This window comes from Ochotona princeps, chromosome 7 (genome assembly GCF_030435755.1).
Source record: "Ochotona princeps isolate mOchPri1 chromosome 7, mOchPri1.hap1, whole genome shotgun sequence".
NCBI lineage: Eukaryota > Metazoa > Chordata > Mammalia > Lagomorpha > Ochotonidae > Ochotona > Ochotona princeps.
The window spans coordinates 25,284,834-25,301,652 of NC_080838.1; the positions used below are offsets into that span (position 1 = coordinate 25,284,834).

At 36.8% G+C, this 16,819-nt stretch overlaps 1 protein-coding gene across 1 annotated transcript in view; it reads left to right on the forward strand.

Moving 5' to 3' along the window:
* SCLT1 (sodium channel and clathrin linker 1) overlaps nt 1-16,819 on the forward strand; it is a 204,244-nt gene that overhangs the window by 131,670 nt on the left and 55,755 nt on the right. The window contains exons 12-16 of the mRNA XM_058666848.1: nt 2,351-2,528; nt 5,619-5,717; nt 9,341-9,412; nt 10,885-10,959; nt 13,057-13,202. Of these exons, the coding sequence (XP_058522831.1) occupies nt 2,351-2,528; nt 5,619-5,717; nt 9,341-9,412; nt 10,885-10,959; nt 13,057-13,202 (570 nt within the window). The remainder of the gene's footprint in view (nt 1-2,350; nt 2,529-5,618; nt 5,718-9,340; nt 9,413-10,884; nt 10,960-13,056; nt 13,203-16,819) is intronic.

Consider the following 16,819-nt stretch of genomic DNA (forward strand, 5'->3'; position numbering starts at 1 on the left):
ATTGCATCAATTTTCTAAAAGGCAGTTTATATATATGTTAAATAGCTATAAATTGAGTTCATTTTTATTTTTATCAAAGGAATTATATATACATCATTACAAAGTCATAGGACAACAAAGATTATAACAAAATGTTTATTGTATTTTTATTTTATTTAGTTATGTAACAACTTATGGATGTATGTAGTACTAAATTATTAGTAAATATTCCATGAGAGCTCTAAAATTCCTTTCAATTTGGTTCACTGCATTGGGCCATTGCAATTCAATTCTTATCTTGGAAGCGTCTATTTTTCTCTTTGTCCTTTGCTCCAAATTAGGCTTTTCTCAAGGACTGAAACTACTGTAATATCCAACCTAAATTCACCATAATTCCAGAATTTCCTTGTTTGCACTTTTTCTTTTCCTGGTGGAAGCTGTGTCTGCCTAAGGAATCTGTTATTCATAGCTTTTTTAGGAATCAGCTACCAAAAACTAATGGGATGCTGGATGGACATAAGGGAGCCTGGGGTTTGGTGGGGGTATAATATTACATTGACACAGTAACAGTGTGCTGATGTTTTTCTGGAAATGTCCAGGTACTCTAATCTTAGGGTCCTTTTTCTTGGACCAATTTATCCACAGTAGGATTGTCAGTCTTCTTCCTTGGAATAAGTGCAGTAATCCTTTGAGTATCCTGTGGCAACGAAAGAGTCTATGGTAGCAGTATTTCACATGACAATATGTTTGTTCCTCTCAGCTCTACTTAGAATGACAGTTTGTATACAGCTATAGACCTGGGAGATCATCTTACTTAAAGGGATGTATTTTTGGTAGGTATAGCATTTTGTTATCAACAATGACTCTAACCCAGACCAGCTGAACTCAAGCTCTAGTTGTGCCCACGACCTGGGTGGATATAGTCTTGGACTCAGCCTTTCTGTGCTTTAGTTGTGCTGAGGACCTTGAGATTTATGTTTCTAATGCATATAAAGTACCTGGCACAGAGAATTCTATAGAAGTGTTTGTTACTATCGTTGCTGTTATTTGTGTAAAAAGGAAACATGGCTCAGTTTTAGCAAGTTGACAGAAAGTGTTGTAAGATGTGACTGTAGAACATGTAGAAGTATCTTCGTAATAATAAGAATATATACACACTTCATTAGTCTGCCTGCTGTGTCTGGCTCTCAGGAGAATATGGTGAAGGGGAAAGGATGAGCTGATGCTAAGTCAAGTGTCAGATGTCCAGGGTGAAAAATGTGTCCCTCCTGGTGCTTCAGTAAAGGAGGCCAAGACGCTTCATTTTCCACCACAAGGCATTGGCCAAATTAAGGTGATAAGAAGAATGTCAGGCATACAAATCATTACGTTAAAATGAGAGGATTGAATTTCATTGCAAGGCAGAGACTCACATATCTTGCGTAAAATGTAAGGCCAAGAAAAACTCAATAAAACACAGAATAAGTGAACTAGAACAAAGTTATGAAGAAAGAAAAGATACAGATGACTTCTTTCAAAATTAAGATGAAGATGTTGGTGGAGAAAGATCAACAACCGTAAAGAAGAAGAAAATAACAATAAAAATATGAGTATCTAACAGGGTGAAGTTTAGTGTTGAAGCCAGCAAGAGGACAAAGAAATAACCCAGGTAATGAAAAATGGTACCTTATCAAAACCAGTACAACATTAATAAACCTCGATACAGTAAATAATTGGGCAGCTAAATATGTGGGTACTTTGATTAGTTGGGTCCTTCCCAACCCACATGGTAGTCACAGACTACATTCTTGGCTGCTGACTTTGGTCTGACCTAGTCCAGCCATTGTAGACATTTAGAGAGAGAACCATCAGTTAGGAGATCTTGCTCTTGTTTCTCTCTCTCTCTCTCTCTCTGCATACATACATATATGTATATATATATAATTTTAAAATATATTATCTATATATAAATAAATATATTATCTCTATATAAATAATATATAAATACAAAATGATAAAATAAAATTTTCTCTCTGTATATATATAAAACCCTAAACTATATATAGAAAAAAATTGTATTTATTTGCAAATCACATATGTATGTAAATATATGTACATACCATATATATACACACGCACACATATGTGTTTATGTGTCTTGCAAATAAATTTTAAACTTTGATGGAAGAGAGATGACCATATGGGGAAAAACCTCATTCTTGGAGAATTTGTTCTATACATTGTAGGGACCTATAAAATAGCGTGAGATCACAGCAAGTAATAGCTATTAAAATATCCAGAATGTTCTAACTCTACTGCTTGTTAGCCACATGACTTTTTATTAAATGCTTAGCCTCTCCGAGCATGCTAATTGTGATTACCTAATTTTTAGATTATGTGTGTCAATTGAAGAAGCCAATCAGTTAAGAGCAGAAAAAACACATCTGGAAAAACAGACGAGAGAGCTACAGGCAAAGTGCAGTGAATTAGAAAATGAGAACTATGAAGCTATTCTAAGAGCCAGAAATAGCATGCAACTCTTAGAAGAAGCTAACCTTCAAAAAAATCAGGTAAGAAAATTATTAATCAAGTTCTTTAATAATATGAAGCCCAATATTATTCCCCATATGACCTAACAGTAGTGGAATCAGTAACTGCAGAATAAGTGCATTAAAATAAGATTGCTACGCTCACAACTAGTTGACATACTATATTCTTGAATGGAATGCCTAATGTTATATGGTCAAATGTCAATCCTCTCCCAAAACTAATATATATATGAAACTATTTCATATTCCTAATTCCTAGATAACTTATTTTTATCTCTTATAATCATAGTTTTTAAAAACTATTAAAGTGGGCCCAGTGCAATAGCCTAATGGCTAAATCCTAATTTGCACACCCAGGATCCTGTATGGGCACCGGTTCATGTCCCAGCTGCTCCACTGCTCTTCCTGCTCCCTGCTTGTGGTCTGGGAAAGAAGTAGAGGATGGCCCAAATCCGTGGGTCCCTGCACCCACATAGGAGACCTGGAAGAAGCTCCTGGCTCCTAACTTCAGATCGGTGCAGCTCTGGTCGTTGCGGCCACTTAGGGTGTGAACCAGCAGATGGAAGGTCTTTGTTCCTGTCTCTTTTTCTCTCTGTAAATCTGCCTTTCCAATGAAAAGATAAATCTTTTTTTTAAATATCTGCTGTAGTACTTCAGTGCAGTATATATGTATTTTACTTAATTGAACCAGATGAAACTTACTCATCTATAACTACCATTTATAACCTACATAATTACTCAGTTGGCAGACTTAAATCTAGCTTTAAAGATTTTTTGGCCTGAAGGCTTCATGTCATCTTTATGTAACCTTTTAGCACTTGTAATTACTGTGTAATCATGTACCATGCTTTTTTCTTAAGATTTATTTATTTTTATTGGAAAGGTAGATTTAAAGAGAGAAGAGACAAGAGAGAAATCTTCCATCTTCTGGTTCACTCCCCAAGTGGCAACAATGGCCGGAGCTGAGCCAATCCAAAGGCAGGAGCCAGGAGCATCCTCTGGGTCTCCCTCTATTGCTTTCCCAGACCACAAGCAGGAACTGGATGGCAAGTGGAGCATCCTGGACATGAACCAGTGCCCATATGGGATGCTGCACTTACAAGGGGAGGATTAGCCAATATGAGCCATCATGCTGGGTCCATGTTTTTTTGTTTTAAACCACTTCCATGTGAAAATGTTATAGTTTATGAAAGTCACAAAGTAGACAGATTTTTGTTTTACTATTACTGTTTTCTCTTTATGTGGAGGCCATTAAATCATTAATCGATTTACCAATATTTATTGAATAACTGGTATTTGCAGAATATTCTGCCAGGAAACATGGGGATAAAGCAGATACTTCATTTTGTTTTATGTTTACTTTTTCACATGATAGAAGAGTTCCCATATGACCTACTAAAAACAGAAAAAAAAACTACACGTTGGATGTTAAGAAATAAAAATCAGTCATCCAAAATCAAACTGTTGGAATGCTAAGATACTCAGTGTACTTCAGTGCGTATTTCTTTGATCTCAGCACTTTAGGATAGCTAATAGACCTACAGTATGCTTGGGAACTGTTTTATTGACACATGGGTTATATGAATTAAAGCAGGACAGAATTGTTTATTTCTGGTCTCTAAAGCTCAATTGAACAGTGACTCTTTTTGTCAAATCTTATGTAAAATGAACATAAAAGATCTTACGTAAAAATGAACAGCTTATGTAAGGCACATAGAGCAGAGAAGATGTAGGAATGTTCGTTTCTTATTCCCTAAATGTTCTCACTCAAAGTTTAGTCAGCAGGCTTCACGGAGCTGTCCGTGGCTGTAAAAGTAGTCTGTCTCCTTACTTACTTCTTTACCAGTGGAGCATTCAAGAGTTCCAACTGCCTGTACAAAGCAAGTGCTCCCGTCAGCCATTCCTGTAACAAGAAGGAAGCACAGCCAGTGCAGTCCTCCTTTCCTCAATATCCCATTATCGCATCAAAACAGCTGTAACACCTCACTAGCTAAGCCAGTTACCATGCAAGATGGTATGTTAAAAAATAGATGGAAATTATAAATGTTTTCTTTGGAAGATATATTGAAAACTTAATCCAAGGCCCTTGTTATCTTTGTTAAGAAAAAAATAGATTTAATTTGGCCTATCGGAAAGTTTTACAAACTCAGGAAGATGTTGGGCTAGAGATAAAAATTTTGGAATTGTTAGAATGGAATTTTGGAATGGTGTCTCGATCATTCTGGCTGACAGCACCTCTAAGGGGTGGACACTGAAATAGAAGAGGACCAAGTACCTAGGCAGGCTCAGGACAGCATGGACAGGTTCAGAAGTGTAAGAACCAACAGTGCAGGCTGGAAAGTAAGGATCAGTAAAGCAGGAGAAAACCAGCACTGTGAACTGATGAAAAGGAGAAAAAAATAATCAACTCTCTCAGGTGTTGCTGACAAGTAAGATATGGACTGAAAATTGACTCATGGCTAATCAATATAGAGCTCATGGTGGTAAAAGCCTGATTTGAAAGAGGTGTAAGACAGAATGCAAAGTAATATGTTGAAATGTGTCAGTTTGAGAGAAGTTTTGCTCCATCAGTAAGCAAAGGAGGAATGAGTTTAACTAACATAAGGAGGAGGATGACTTTTTGTGGGAAGTGGAAATGACTATTAGGTTAGAAATACATTCTAAGTTATAAAATAGGAGGCATCTGTAATCATCAAGGTGTGGGTGATGAGGAACATAAATTGAGTACCAGCAAGTAATGGAAAAGGAGATACCCAAGAATTTTTTCCAAGAATATAATATCTACTCTAAAGGCTACTTTGTATAGGGACTTAAAGGAGAAAAAGAATCAAAATGTTTCTAGGACTTCTGGTTATAAAGATTATGGAAGTGATGGGGGTGGAAATGGCATAAATAAATACCAAAGAAAAAGAACAAGCTTTTATTTAGGACAAGAGCAGGTGAATAAGTTAGGAGAAAAAAGATTAGGAATAGTCATTATTGTGACTTAGGTAAGATGTCTAAGAGGAATAAGATATTACTGTGAAGAAAATGATGAACAGATAGATTCTTACCATATCATCTTCACTGGTAGTAATGTGACCTATAACTTGAAATGGTTCTTTTCTTAAGGCTCTGCTTGAAGAGAAACAAAAAGAAGAAGATATAGAGAAAATGAAAGGGACAATCTCACGACTTCTGCAAGAAGCTGCACTCAGAACGAGTAAAGAAGTAAGGATTTTTATTTTGTTTAAAATTTAGAAGTTAAGGGCACAGCTCTGTGGCCTAGCAGCTAAAATCCTCGCCTTGAATGCTCCCGGAATCCCATATGGGCGCCGGTTCTAATCCTGGCAGCTCCACTTCCCATCCAGCTCCCTGCTTGTGGCCTGGGAAAGCAGTGGAGGACGGCCCAATGCATTGGGACACTGCACCTGTGTGGGAGACCTGAAAGAGCTCCTGGCTCCTGACTTCAGATCTGCTCAGTTTCCATTGCGGTCGCTTGGGCAGTGAATCATCGGATGGAAGATCTTCCTCTCTGTCTCTCCTCCTCTCTCTGTATATCTGACTTTGTAATAAAAATAAATAAATCTTTAAAAATAAATAAATAAAATTCAGAAGTTAAGTCTCAACATAAGACTAACTATAACAAATGGTTAAAAGTAATCAAAGAGTCGTCTATAAGAAGGACTACATATGAAATTATTGACATAAATTATGAGTAATGAAAATCCCTTTTCTTACAATTAGCTCCTTTAGAATATAGGAATAAACTGTATACTCCTTCACTGGGTAAACTGAAGTTGCTTGTTTTCTTTTCTTATTATATATTTTTTATATCACATTATTTCTCCTGTACATGGACTGCATTTTCTAGAGTATTTATGTGTTTGTTTGAAAGAGCTAAAGGGAGAGATGTAGAGGTCTTCCATTTGCCGATTCTCTCCCCAGATGCCCACAGTGGGCAGGCAGGGCCAGGCCAAAGTCAGGAGCCGGGACCAGCAGCTTCTTCCCCGTCACGCCCATGGGCAGCAGGTGTTGGGCCCTCCTGTGCTGCTTTTCCGGGCTCCTGTCAGAGAGCTAGATCCGAAGTGGAGCAGCCAGGACCCCAACTGGCACCCCATGTGGGATGCTGCCTTTGCAATCAGTGTTTTTACTCACTGTGCCACAGCACCAGCCCCATGAGTCCTTTCCCTGTTATGCCAGCTCTTTGTTGAAGAATTTATTGAGCATTTCCTATGTGCCAAACATTTTGCTATATCACTACCCCTTGAAATTCCACACACTTGCCAATTTAATTTTTAAAAATAAATGTTTTTGTTCTTGTTACAACACATGCTCATCATAACAAGAAATGGAAAATATATAAAGTCAATATAAAAGAAAATTAAAGTAGCAAATCCTATACTAGAAGATTATCGCTACTTCTTTGAATTTTCAGTTAATACTGAATTATCCATGATATTTCTGAAGCAAAAATACTGAGAAGTAAAAAAGTTTGTGGGAAATATAACTAAAGGATAAGTTTATTCTTATTTTGAAGTCCATGCAGCAGTTTTCTTCAAAATATATGTTTTCGGGCCAGGCATGGTACCTTAGCGGCTGAAGTCCTCACCTGGCATGTGTCAGGATCCCATATGGGCGCCGGTTCCTATCCTGGTGGCCCTGCTTCCCAACCAGCTCCCTCTTTGTGGCCTGGGAAAACCTAAAGCCGTGGGACCCTGCACATGTGTGGGATAGCCAGAAGAGGCTTCAAGCTCCTGGCTTTGAGTCGGCGCAGCACCAGCCATTTTCGACCACTTAGGGAATGAATCAGCGAACAGAAGATCTTCCTCTCTGTCTCTCCTCCTCTCTGTATATCTGCCTTTCCAATAAAAATAAATAAATCTTTTAAAAAAGAATATATGTTTCCTGTGAACTTTTTGAAGACTCCTATGTTGGCTCTGACCTGTGACTAGTGCCAAGCCAAGAATAGTAAGGAGCCTTGATCACTGCATTTCTGCAGTGTGTGGAATTTTAAAAAACAGGTATATTTTTGTTAAAAGACATGTAATATTTTTATAACCATGTATATTTTAAAATGTTAAATGTTTGAAGAAGTAGGTGTGTTTTCCCTGACTGGATACAAAACAAAGTATGCAAGAAATAAAAAGTATGTGGTACTGTAGATATATATGAATTTTTTATTCTATTAAAATTTTTAATAAAATATATTTTGAAAATGCCTTTGTTTAAACATTTTCTTTCTCTACTGGCAATAGTTTTCCTTTATATTACAATTTGATGTGTCCTCTAACTGTGTAGAAATAACTTGTTGAGGGCCAGTGTTGTGGCATAGTGGGCTCAGTCTCCATCTGTGACACTGACATCCTATGCGGGTACTGTGTTCGGATCCCAGTGGCTCCACTTCCAGTCCTGCACAAAGCCCATGTAAGATCTCCCCATGTCTGTCCTCCTCTCTGTACCTCTGCCTTTGAAATGAAATCAATTTTAAAAAAAGAATAAATTTGTTGAACTGAGGATAATTCTGCGAATGGAAGACCTCTACCTCTCTCCCTATAGCTCTAACTTCAAACAAATTAAATACTCCACAAAATTGTAGACCACGTACAAGATAGTGCCATATGTAAAGATATATAGTATTCATTTGGAAGAGGTACAGAGAGGAAAAGATATCTTTCTTTAACTCTTTCAAATAAATACATCTTTTAGAAATCAATAAATAAATAGCTATTGTGATTACTGACACATAGTAAGGTAGAGTGATACTGAGGAAAAGTCTATATCAAATCTAACTCATATTGGGTAACCAAGTAAAACATAAAGCTACACATTATACGTCATGTTTTGGAGATAGTCCATGCCACTAGAATATCTCCAAAAGTCCTTAAATCATAAAATATTTCTAATTATGTAACATTAGCATTGATATTATTTCTCACAGTCCTTTGGAAACATATGTATAGTTATGAGAAAAAAGTATCCTAAAAACTGTCATGATCAGGTTGATTTTTAATTAACTTCAAAATATCCTGTGTGCATAAATTGTATTGCTTCTGAAGATAGCTCAGTGTCAATTAAAATGATTATTTTTAACGTAATTTATTTAGCAGTGGGATGTGATATGCAATACAAATACTCTTATTTGCAAAACAAAGGTGCCTTTAAATGGCTATATTCCCTTTTCAGTGTGCAAATCCGCTTTGCTCTTGACTGACTCCCAGCAGTGGTTCTCCAGGTGGTGTTGCGTCCTGATTGCCATAGGACATTGTTGGCTTGTTCCCTTACAGTCTCCCACCAGTGTGCAGTGTCGCCTTCCAGAGGCACGCTGATGCACTCAGTGCAGAAGCGGATACAGGAACGCAGCTGTCTTCCAAGTGGACACTTGGCTCTGTAAAAACGTTAAATAATACCACATTTCAGGTTCTGGAAATTATATGTATTTTTTATAAAAATGGTATTTATGTTACTAGGTAATAATTTTGACTATTGCTTTAAGGACTTAATAAAATGTAAGGGATTAATAAAATTAAATATCTAAAGGATTAATGTATGGGATTAATAAAAATTAGTATTTGAAATGTCTTATTTTCACTTTTAATATGTTAAATAATTGAAAAATAAGCAAAAGATTTTTATTTTAAGACCAAATTGCTTGTCTCCTTTGGTCTTTTTGGATAGATGATTCTATCCACTGTCAAGGTCAGTTCTTGGCTCTTTCTTCGTACATGTGTGCTTACAAATCTTTTGTGCACTTAAAGTTACTATTTTATCGTTATCAGAGTAATTATGTCTTTATTACATATTAGTCATTTCTACTCTAAACTTAAATAAATTGCAATTATCTTAAATTACAGGTTACAAACACGAAAAAACAGTATAATATACAGATTTCTCGGCTCACAGAAGAAATTTCAGCCCTTCAAATGGTATGCTAGAAGACCACATTGATATTTTCTTCCAAATATTGCTTAATTTAGAAACCAAGATTAATATGTTATGCATTATTCATGCAAAAGATGTTTATTAAACCAGGACCCATTCCATATGGTAAGAAAAAGTGAAAATCCAGATAGACACATATTCTTCAGTAATATGGCTTTCTGTATAGCAGGAAAAAAATAGATGACGTTTATCACATTTTACTGTAATCGCTTGTCACTGACTGCAAACAGGGGCCTATTAAAACACCCAGATGTAGCTCCCAGCTTATGTTGCCTTCATCTGGGAGACCAGAAAGAAAAAGTATGTATGCCAGTGGAAAGGAAAAAAGAAAACTTCCTAAAAGAAATGAATACCACACAAGGAGTAGGCAAAAAGGGGAGAGCAGAAAACTTATTTGACAAAATGGGATTAGAGATAATTAGCTTGATAATTTGATGAAGTGAAATTTGTAATTTTACTTACAAGAGAATGTATGTACATGAATTTCCAGGAATTGAGTCCATACTCATAACTTCACAAACTCTGCTGTTTGAATCCTTATATCCCTCCTAATCTTTGTTGTAAACTTAGCAATGAATCATGTCTTGTAATAAATATGTTGAGTATCCGGGCTCGGCAGCGTGGCCTAGTGGCTAAGGTCCTTGCCTTGATCCCATATGGCCGCTGGTTCTAATCCCGGCAGCTCCACTTCCTCTCTATCTCTCCTCCTCTCAGTATATCTGACTTTGTAATAAAAATAAAATAAATCTTTAAATATGTTGAGTATCCATACTGTCTGTTAAAAGCCTTACATGATAAAAAGGATATTCACAATTGAAATTGTAAGTACCTCAACAGATGAACCTTACGTGCCTTTTCCTTTACTGCCTCCTTTGCCACAGATGCTGGGTTAATTTACCGATTTAAAATTTTTTGAGAACAGCATTATATTTTTGGATATTTTTATTGGCCGTAAGTTTTGCAAAGAAAAAAAAATGCCTGCTTGAGAGTTTGCATGAGGAGTCTTCAAAAAGTTAATGGAAAGCGCATGTTACAAAAAAAGCAAATATGGATTTCAATTTTTCTCACCAAAATAAGCTTGCATTTTAGTTCCATTTTTCCCAAGCTTTCTGAAGTATCCTCACGTCTCGTAGACCACCAGGTATCGAGTATGTGTAAAAAAAACATTATAGAATGGAAGAAATTCCTTTCTACTTTTCCTCATTATCCCTCAGTTCTCTCTCCCATGTCATTGATTAGAGCTCCTTACATCTGATACCTGTACGCAATCTTGGAATCCTGAGAGGCAGCTCTTGGAAAACTATTATTTTATTTTTGTCACTATGACTTTATTACATTGATAAAGTAACCATGATGTTCCTCTTATGTAAAAATGCTTTACTTTCTCCAATTTATCACTTATTTTCCTAACAGTTTTGCCAAATATGTCAATTTCTGATATAACTTGAATTTATAGGAATGTGCCGAAAAACAAGGCCAAATTGAACAAGTCATGAAGGGGAAAAAAGCAGTGGAAGAAGAACTAGAAAAGGTAAAAAGAAAAAGGACATAATAACTACCTAAAATCCAACTGCAATTTTTCAACATTATTGTCTACTTCCATCATACTGTCTACTAAGCAAACCCTGTACTTATAAGTTTTCTCCTGGTGAGTGTTTTTTATTTCTTGGGATATAGTGACAACATATATAGACACACACACATACACGTGTGTGTGTGTTGAATACTATTTATAAACACAAGTATTATTTGCTTAAGTTTATTTCCAATGTATTTCTTTGGAAGTATTCTCTGAACATGGTACTTAAAGGTATTCTATTAAAAAGGAATATTTCTTCCATAAAACTTATCCTCATAGTAAATTTCATCTTTATTTTCTTGTTGAATTTTATGCCAGCTCTTTCTGGGCTGAGGACATCTATAAATATAGTAATTATGCATAACCCAAAATTGTAACATTGTCATGTTTTTTACCTTTTAAAAATACAGATTTTTCCTGCAATTAAGAAAAAACTTTCTTTTAGTGATTTTTGAGAAAAGCTATAGACAGAAATCTGCAGTTTAAAGTGTCTTTCCATTTTGCACACTTTGTAAAAAATTAATTTAGATACATTGCAGAGCATTCCTAACTGCTGGTTCACTCCCTAAATGCTTACAGTAGCCAGTACTTGGCTAGCCTGAAGCAGGGAACCAGGAACTCAGTTAATTGAGCCATGAGCCTTCCATCCCATGGTATGCATTAGCAGGAAACTGGAGTCAGGACTCAGATGTCAAATCTATGTAGTCTGAAAGTCATGGTTTTCTTAATAGTTTAGCAGCTGCCTCTACCCTGTTAGCAGTAAATAACTTACTCTTTTAAAGTATCTTGAGAAAACGAATATCAGATTTTATTGTTTGTAGGAGCTGTGTTAGAAACTTTACTAGATTAAGTAACTTGCTGAATGTTAAAAATCTGTATATAAATGATAGAGTTGGAATTTGATTTTCAGAGAACATCTATGAACATAAAAATCATGTAATATATCTGTTCTTAACATGGAAAACTCATGACAACATCAGATAGTAAAAGAGTAATTTACAAAGTAAAATCACGCAATTTGTATTGGGGGTGTGGAATGTAGGTACCTGTTCCAAATAGGACCTTAGTGTTACACTTCTCTTGTAAAGTGGATCACATCTGAGTTTGCATCGGTTATATCAGATAGGTCCTGTTCAGCTTGCCACACGCTACATATCAGGGTTTGGATGAATTTATTTTACATCACATGACCTAGGTTAAGGAATGGGCTTTGGGGAGGGAAGGAGTAGGAGGAGATTCTAAGATTGTATAGACAGGGAGCCATGTGTAAGCATAGCTCCTTATTCTACTGTCTTCCTACAAGCCACCATGCTGACAGAAAATTAGTGCTGGGGCTCTAGTTCAGTCTTCCAATACCAGAACACTGATGTACTGATGTTCTGTCTGTTCATACAGCAGAAATGACAAAGTCCTGTAAGTGGTGATGACACAGGTTATTTGGCCAAGCAGTCTGGATTTGGAGGGTAGTTGCGTGGGCCATCTAGCAGCTGGAGCTCCTGTGTCCCTTTGGGTGTTACATACATCCCCTGCCTGTGAGAGGATACCCAGTCTCACGAGACACTAAGCAGATACAGCACTGCTAATGGAGAAGTAGGAACCATAACACCAGGTGGAGCATTGTCAGGAACATTCTTGAGTCACTTTCAGATAGTTCTGCTTATTGCACCATAGTCTCCACCATTGTTTTTGATTGTTGGAATGAAAAATTGCCTTTAAGTGTGTTCATCAAATAATTGCCAATGATTATCATTAGGTTGACATTTGCGGTATTTTTTTCAGCTTCAACTTCTTTATATTTCTATATCATTTGAATAGGTTACAATAGGCTCAAATGATTTTACAAATCAATAATTATGTCAGTTTTCAGTCAGTTTGCAAATGTGAAACAACCAAGACCAATTACTGACACGCTTTAATATATGGTAGGAATAGATGAGTGCAAATGAGGGCAGCTTTTTATTTCTTACCGGCGATTTCGTTTTAGAGCTGCATAATTTATTAAGATGATTTCCATCAGTAAGGTGATACACATGTAAGCCTCTCCCACAGGTTTACCGTGAAGGCAGAGTAAATGAAGGTGATTACAGAAAGCTAGAGCAAATGCACCAAAGATGCCTGGCTGCAGAGCGTTCGAAAGATGAGCTTCAGCTAAAACTGAAGAGAGCAGAAAATAAGCTAAAACAGCTGGAAATGAAGTAAGTTTTTCTTTTGGATTTTCTGCGATAACAGCTCGAGAATTTACAGACTCTGATAAATTATTTACATGTTTTTGGTAAGAATTCATATCTTATGTTTAAAAAATATTTTAAGACCTATAGTTCCTCTCCAGAATCATTGCTGAAAGCTAATTCCCTCAGGAAAAAAGAATTTAATTTTAAATTTCATTTGATTTGATTTCTTCAGGAAGAAAAAATGGAAGTTAAATATGTTCACAAGATGGGCTTTCTTTGTAATAATCAGATAGCTGTTACAATAGCTTATTTATAATTTTTGCTTTCATATTGATTATATATATAGTAGTTTTGTGTTATTTAATATATAATGACCCACCATAGTTGTTTATTACATAACTGCAAAAATGATAGATTTGTGCTCTGGAAAATCTTTTCTGAATATTTTCCAAACTTTTCTCCCTGAAGTATTACTTAATACAGCAAAGATTATTTGAATTACCTGAAATCTTAGTCTCTGCATGTATGTGTAAAAGATACATTTTTTACATTTTTAAGTGTTTGATTAACATGTGCTTGTTACACATTTTTATGCAATAAAAGATTTTTAAAATAAATATAATTTCATTTCTTTATATACTAGTACCTAAGTTACATAATAAGAGGGGTTTTTTTCAAAAGGAGATCCTGTATATTTGTTTCAAAAATGTATAGTTTTCAATAGTGTGTGAAGTAATATGCTCATGGGGATATTCTCAAAACAAGTATGCGAGTAAAGCCAGTTTATTCCAATGCATTTTTGGTTTTACGTGGTCAGCCAGTATTCACGCTTTAAGGCCTCTCCCAGTATTCCACATTCATAGGATTTCTCTTGATGTGTGTACTTATATGTACCTTAAGGGGAGAATATTGAATAAAAGCCTCCCCATGTTGGTTTGAATTCACGTGCTGTCTCTACGGTACAAATTTTTCTTTGTATAGAAAGAGGAAAAGACAGTGAAGACGTCTTTTTTATATTCATAAAATGCTTCTCTGGTGAATTCCATACATTTCCTGAAGGATCCAAGCATAAAATATCTTCCCCACCTATTTTATTCATGTTGATTCTCTCACATGTGAATGTGTGTATGTCTCTTTACTATCCAGAGAAAGCTGAAGACTTTCCCACGTGTTTTGCATTAATGGGATTTCTCTTCAGTTATGTGTTCACATTTTTCCCAGAGATAAGGAGAAAACTTTGATTATATCTCAAAGTTTTCAAATTTTATAAGATTTTACTTCCTTTTAGTTCAATCATACATTTCAAGATACAGGTGAAACATTTCTTTATCTGAAATACATAGGCCCAGATTGTTTCAACTTTAGAACTTTCTAAGTTTAGAAATATTTTCATAGACCTTATCAGTTTGTCTTACTCCCCATTCAAAAATCCAAAACTGGCCTGTCTCCAGCCCCAGTGTTTTTGCTTTCCAGAGGAAATGATAGATTAGTAGGGGAGTTCCCCAAGTTCCCCTACAAGGCCTACTGCAGGCTCAGATCCCATGAGTGCCAGCAGGGAGAGCAACCCTGATTGGCATGGTCTGCACCCATTCCTGGCCATTGCATGTGCTGGCAGGTGCTGCAGCCTGGCCCCACCTGGCCATCTCCAAGCCCCAATCCTGGGAGTGTCAGGTGGGTTCCTGTCAGGTGAGTTCTTAGGTACAGCCTGACATAGGCTGTCACTGCCCCCAGCTCTTCACATAAACCGGCAGGTTCTGCTATCCTGTAGAGGCGAGCCCCAAATTCCCTTACAGAATCTACTCCTAGATCCAGTTCTCCCACATTCTAGCCGTGGGAGTGGGGAGTTGCAGCGCAGGATGACATGGCCCACCCCTGCTCTGACATTCACAGGCAGGTGCTGCAGCCTGGCTCAGCCAAGCATGTTCCCCATCCCCAAGTTTTGTGTTTGCCAGTTGATGGTAGATGATGCTATTTAGCCCAGCCCAGGTCCCCCTCATGGGCGGGTGTCTTGGCTGACCCAAACATGCCCTCTAATTTCCCCTCTCAACTCCATTGCCTATCTGTGAGTGCAGTGTTCCAGTCTGTGGCTCATCCCAGAAATTGTTCCTTCTCTGGCAAATATGCCTTCAGCCATTCCCACTCCAGTATGTCACCAGGCTCGCTTCACCAGGCAATCTGCAACCCCCAACCTGGGTGTCTGAGTGGTGTGTCCCTGCCCAGAGTTCCCCTCCTTCCCCACCTATTGTCAAAGATAAAGAAAAGAAAGAAAGAGAATAAGCAACTATGCAGATATATTAGAATAGTTTGCCAATTTGGCATTAACCTTGCACAGAATGCCCACCAGCAACTGGCTGCCTCGCTCCCAACAGTGTAATTCTTGCCTAAGTACAAGGCAATCTAGGCAGTTACCTTTAGCTGGGCCCCACTTTCCTTCTTTTCTTACAATTTCCCTCTAGTTTGATTTCTTACGTGTTGTACTAGTTCTGCTGTTGATAAAGAAGGCTTTCCCACAATCATTGCATTAATAAGTTTTCTTTTCCAGCATTCACTTTTACATATTGAATGAGGTATAAGGACTTGATGAGAGGCATTTCTATGTTCCTTGCATCCAAAAATATTCTCTCCAGGGTGAATTTCAATGTTTTCTAAATAAATAAAGGGGTGAATAATATCCCTTTCCCTTCTGAAAATAAAACAGCAGACGTATAAAAATTTTACATATTCAGTGGATACTATGTGATGTGTATGTGTTGGAAACATTGTTTTCAAATAGTTGACATTTCTTTATGTTGAAATGCTTAAAATCTTATCTTCTAGTTTGTTTAATTATAGCAAAATATATAGTGTATTAATATTATTAATAATCCTCTACTATACAGTGGAACCCCAGAATTTCTTATTCTTATTCTCTTAGCCTCTTACCTGTTAATCAGCCTTGCACATCTTTCCCCCTCACTTTCATCACAAGCTTCTGGCATCTACATTATAATTTTAAATCCTATGAGATCACGTTTTTTTAGACTGCATATATGGCTGAAATTCTGTGATACTTGCTTATTGTGTTTATTTTATTTTATTTAACATAATGACCTCCACTTCCATTCACGTCATTGAAGATGACAAAATGTCATCTTTTTTGTGTCTAAGCAGTATTCCACTGTGTTTATATAGTATGTATCTATTGAATATTTATGTATCTTCATTTGAAAAATATCTGTTTGATAGCTACTATTTATGCTGATGTCACTGCACAAAAGATTAAGGTGCCACTTACAGTGTTAGCCTCCCATATCAGAATGCTGGGTCAAGTCTCTGCTACTCTGTTTCCTATCCAACTTCCTGCTAATGTGCTTCAGAAGGCAATGGAGCGCGGCCCAGCACTGGGCTGCCGCCTGCAGTATAGGAAGTCAGGATATGGTCCTTAGCTCCTAACTTAAGTCTGGCCCATCCCCAGCTGTTGTGGTTGTCTGAGGAGTGAACCTTGGATGGAAGATACCTCTTTCTGTCTTTCTTTCTCTCTCTGCTACTCTGCTGTCCAAATCAGTCAGTAATTTTTTTAACTTCCAATTTCTTAATCGGATTGTTTCATTTTTACTGTTCAGTGAGTTCCTCCTTGTATATTCTGAATACTGACTCCTTGT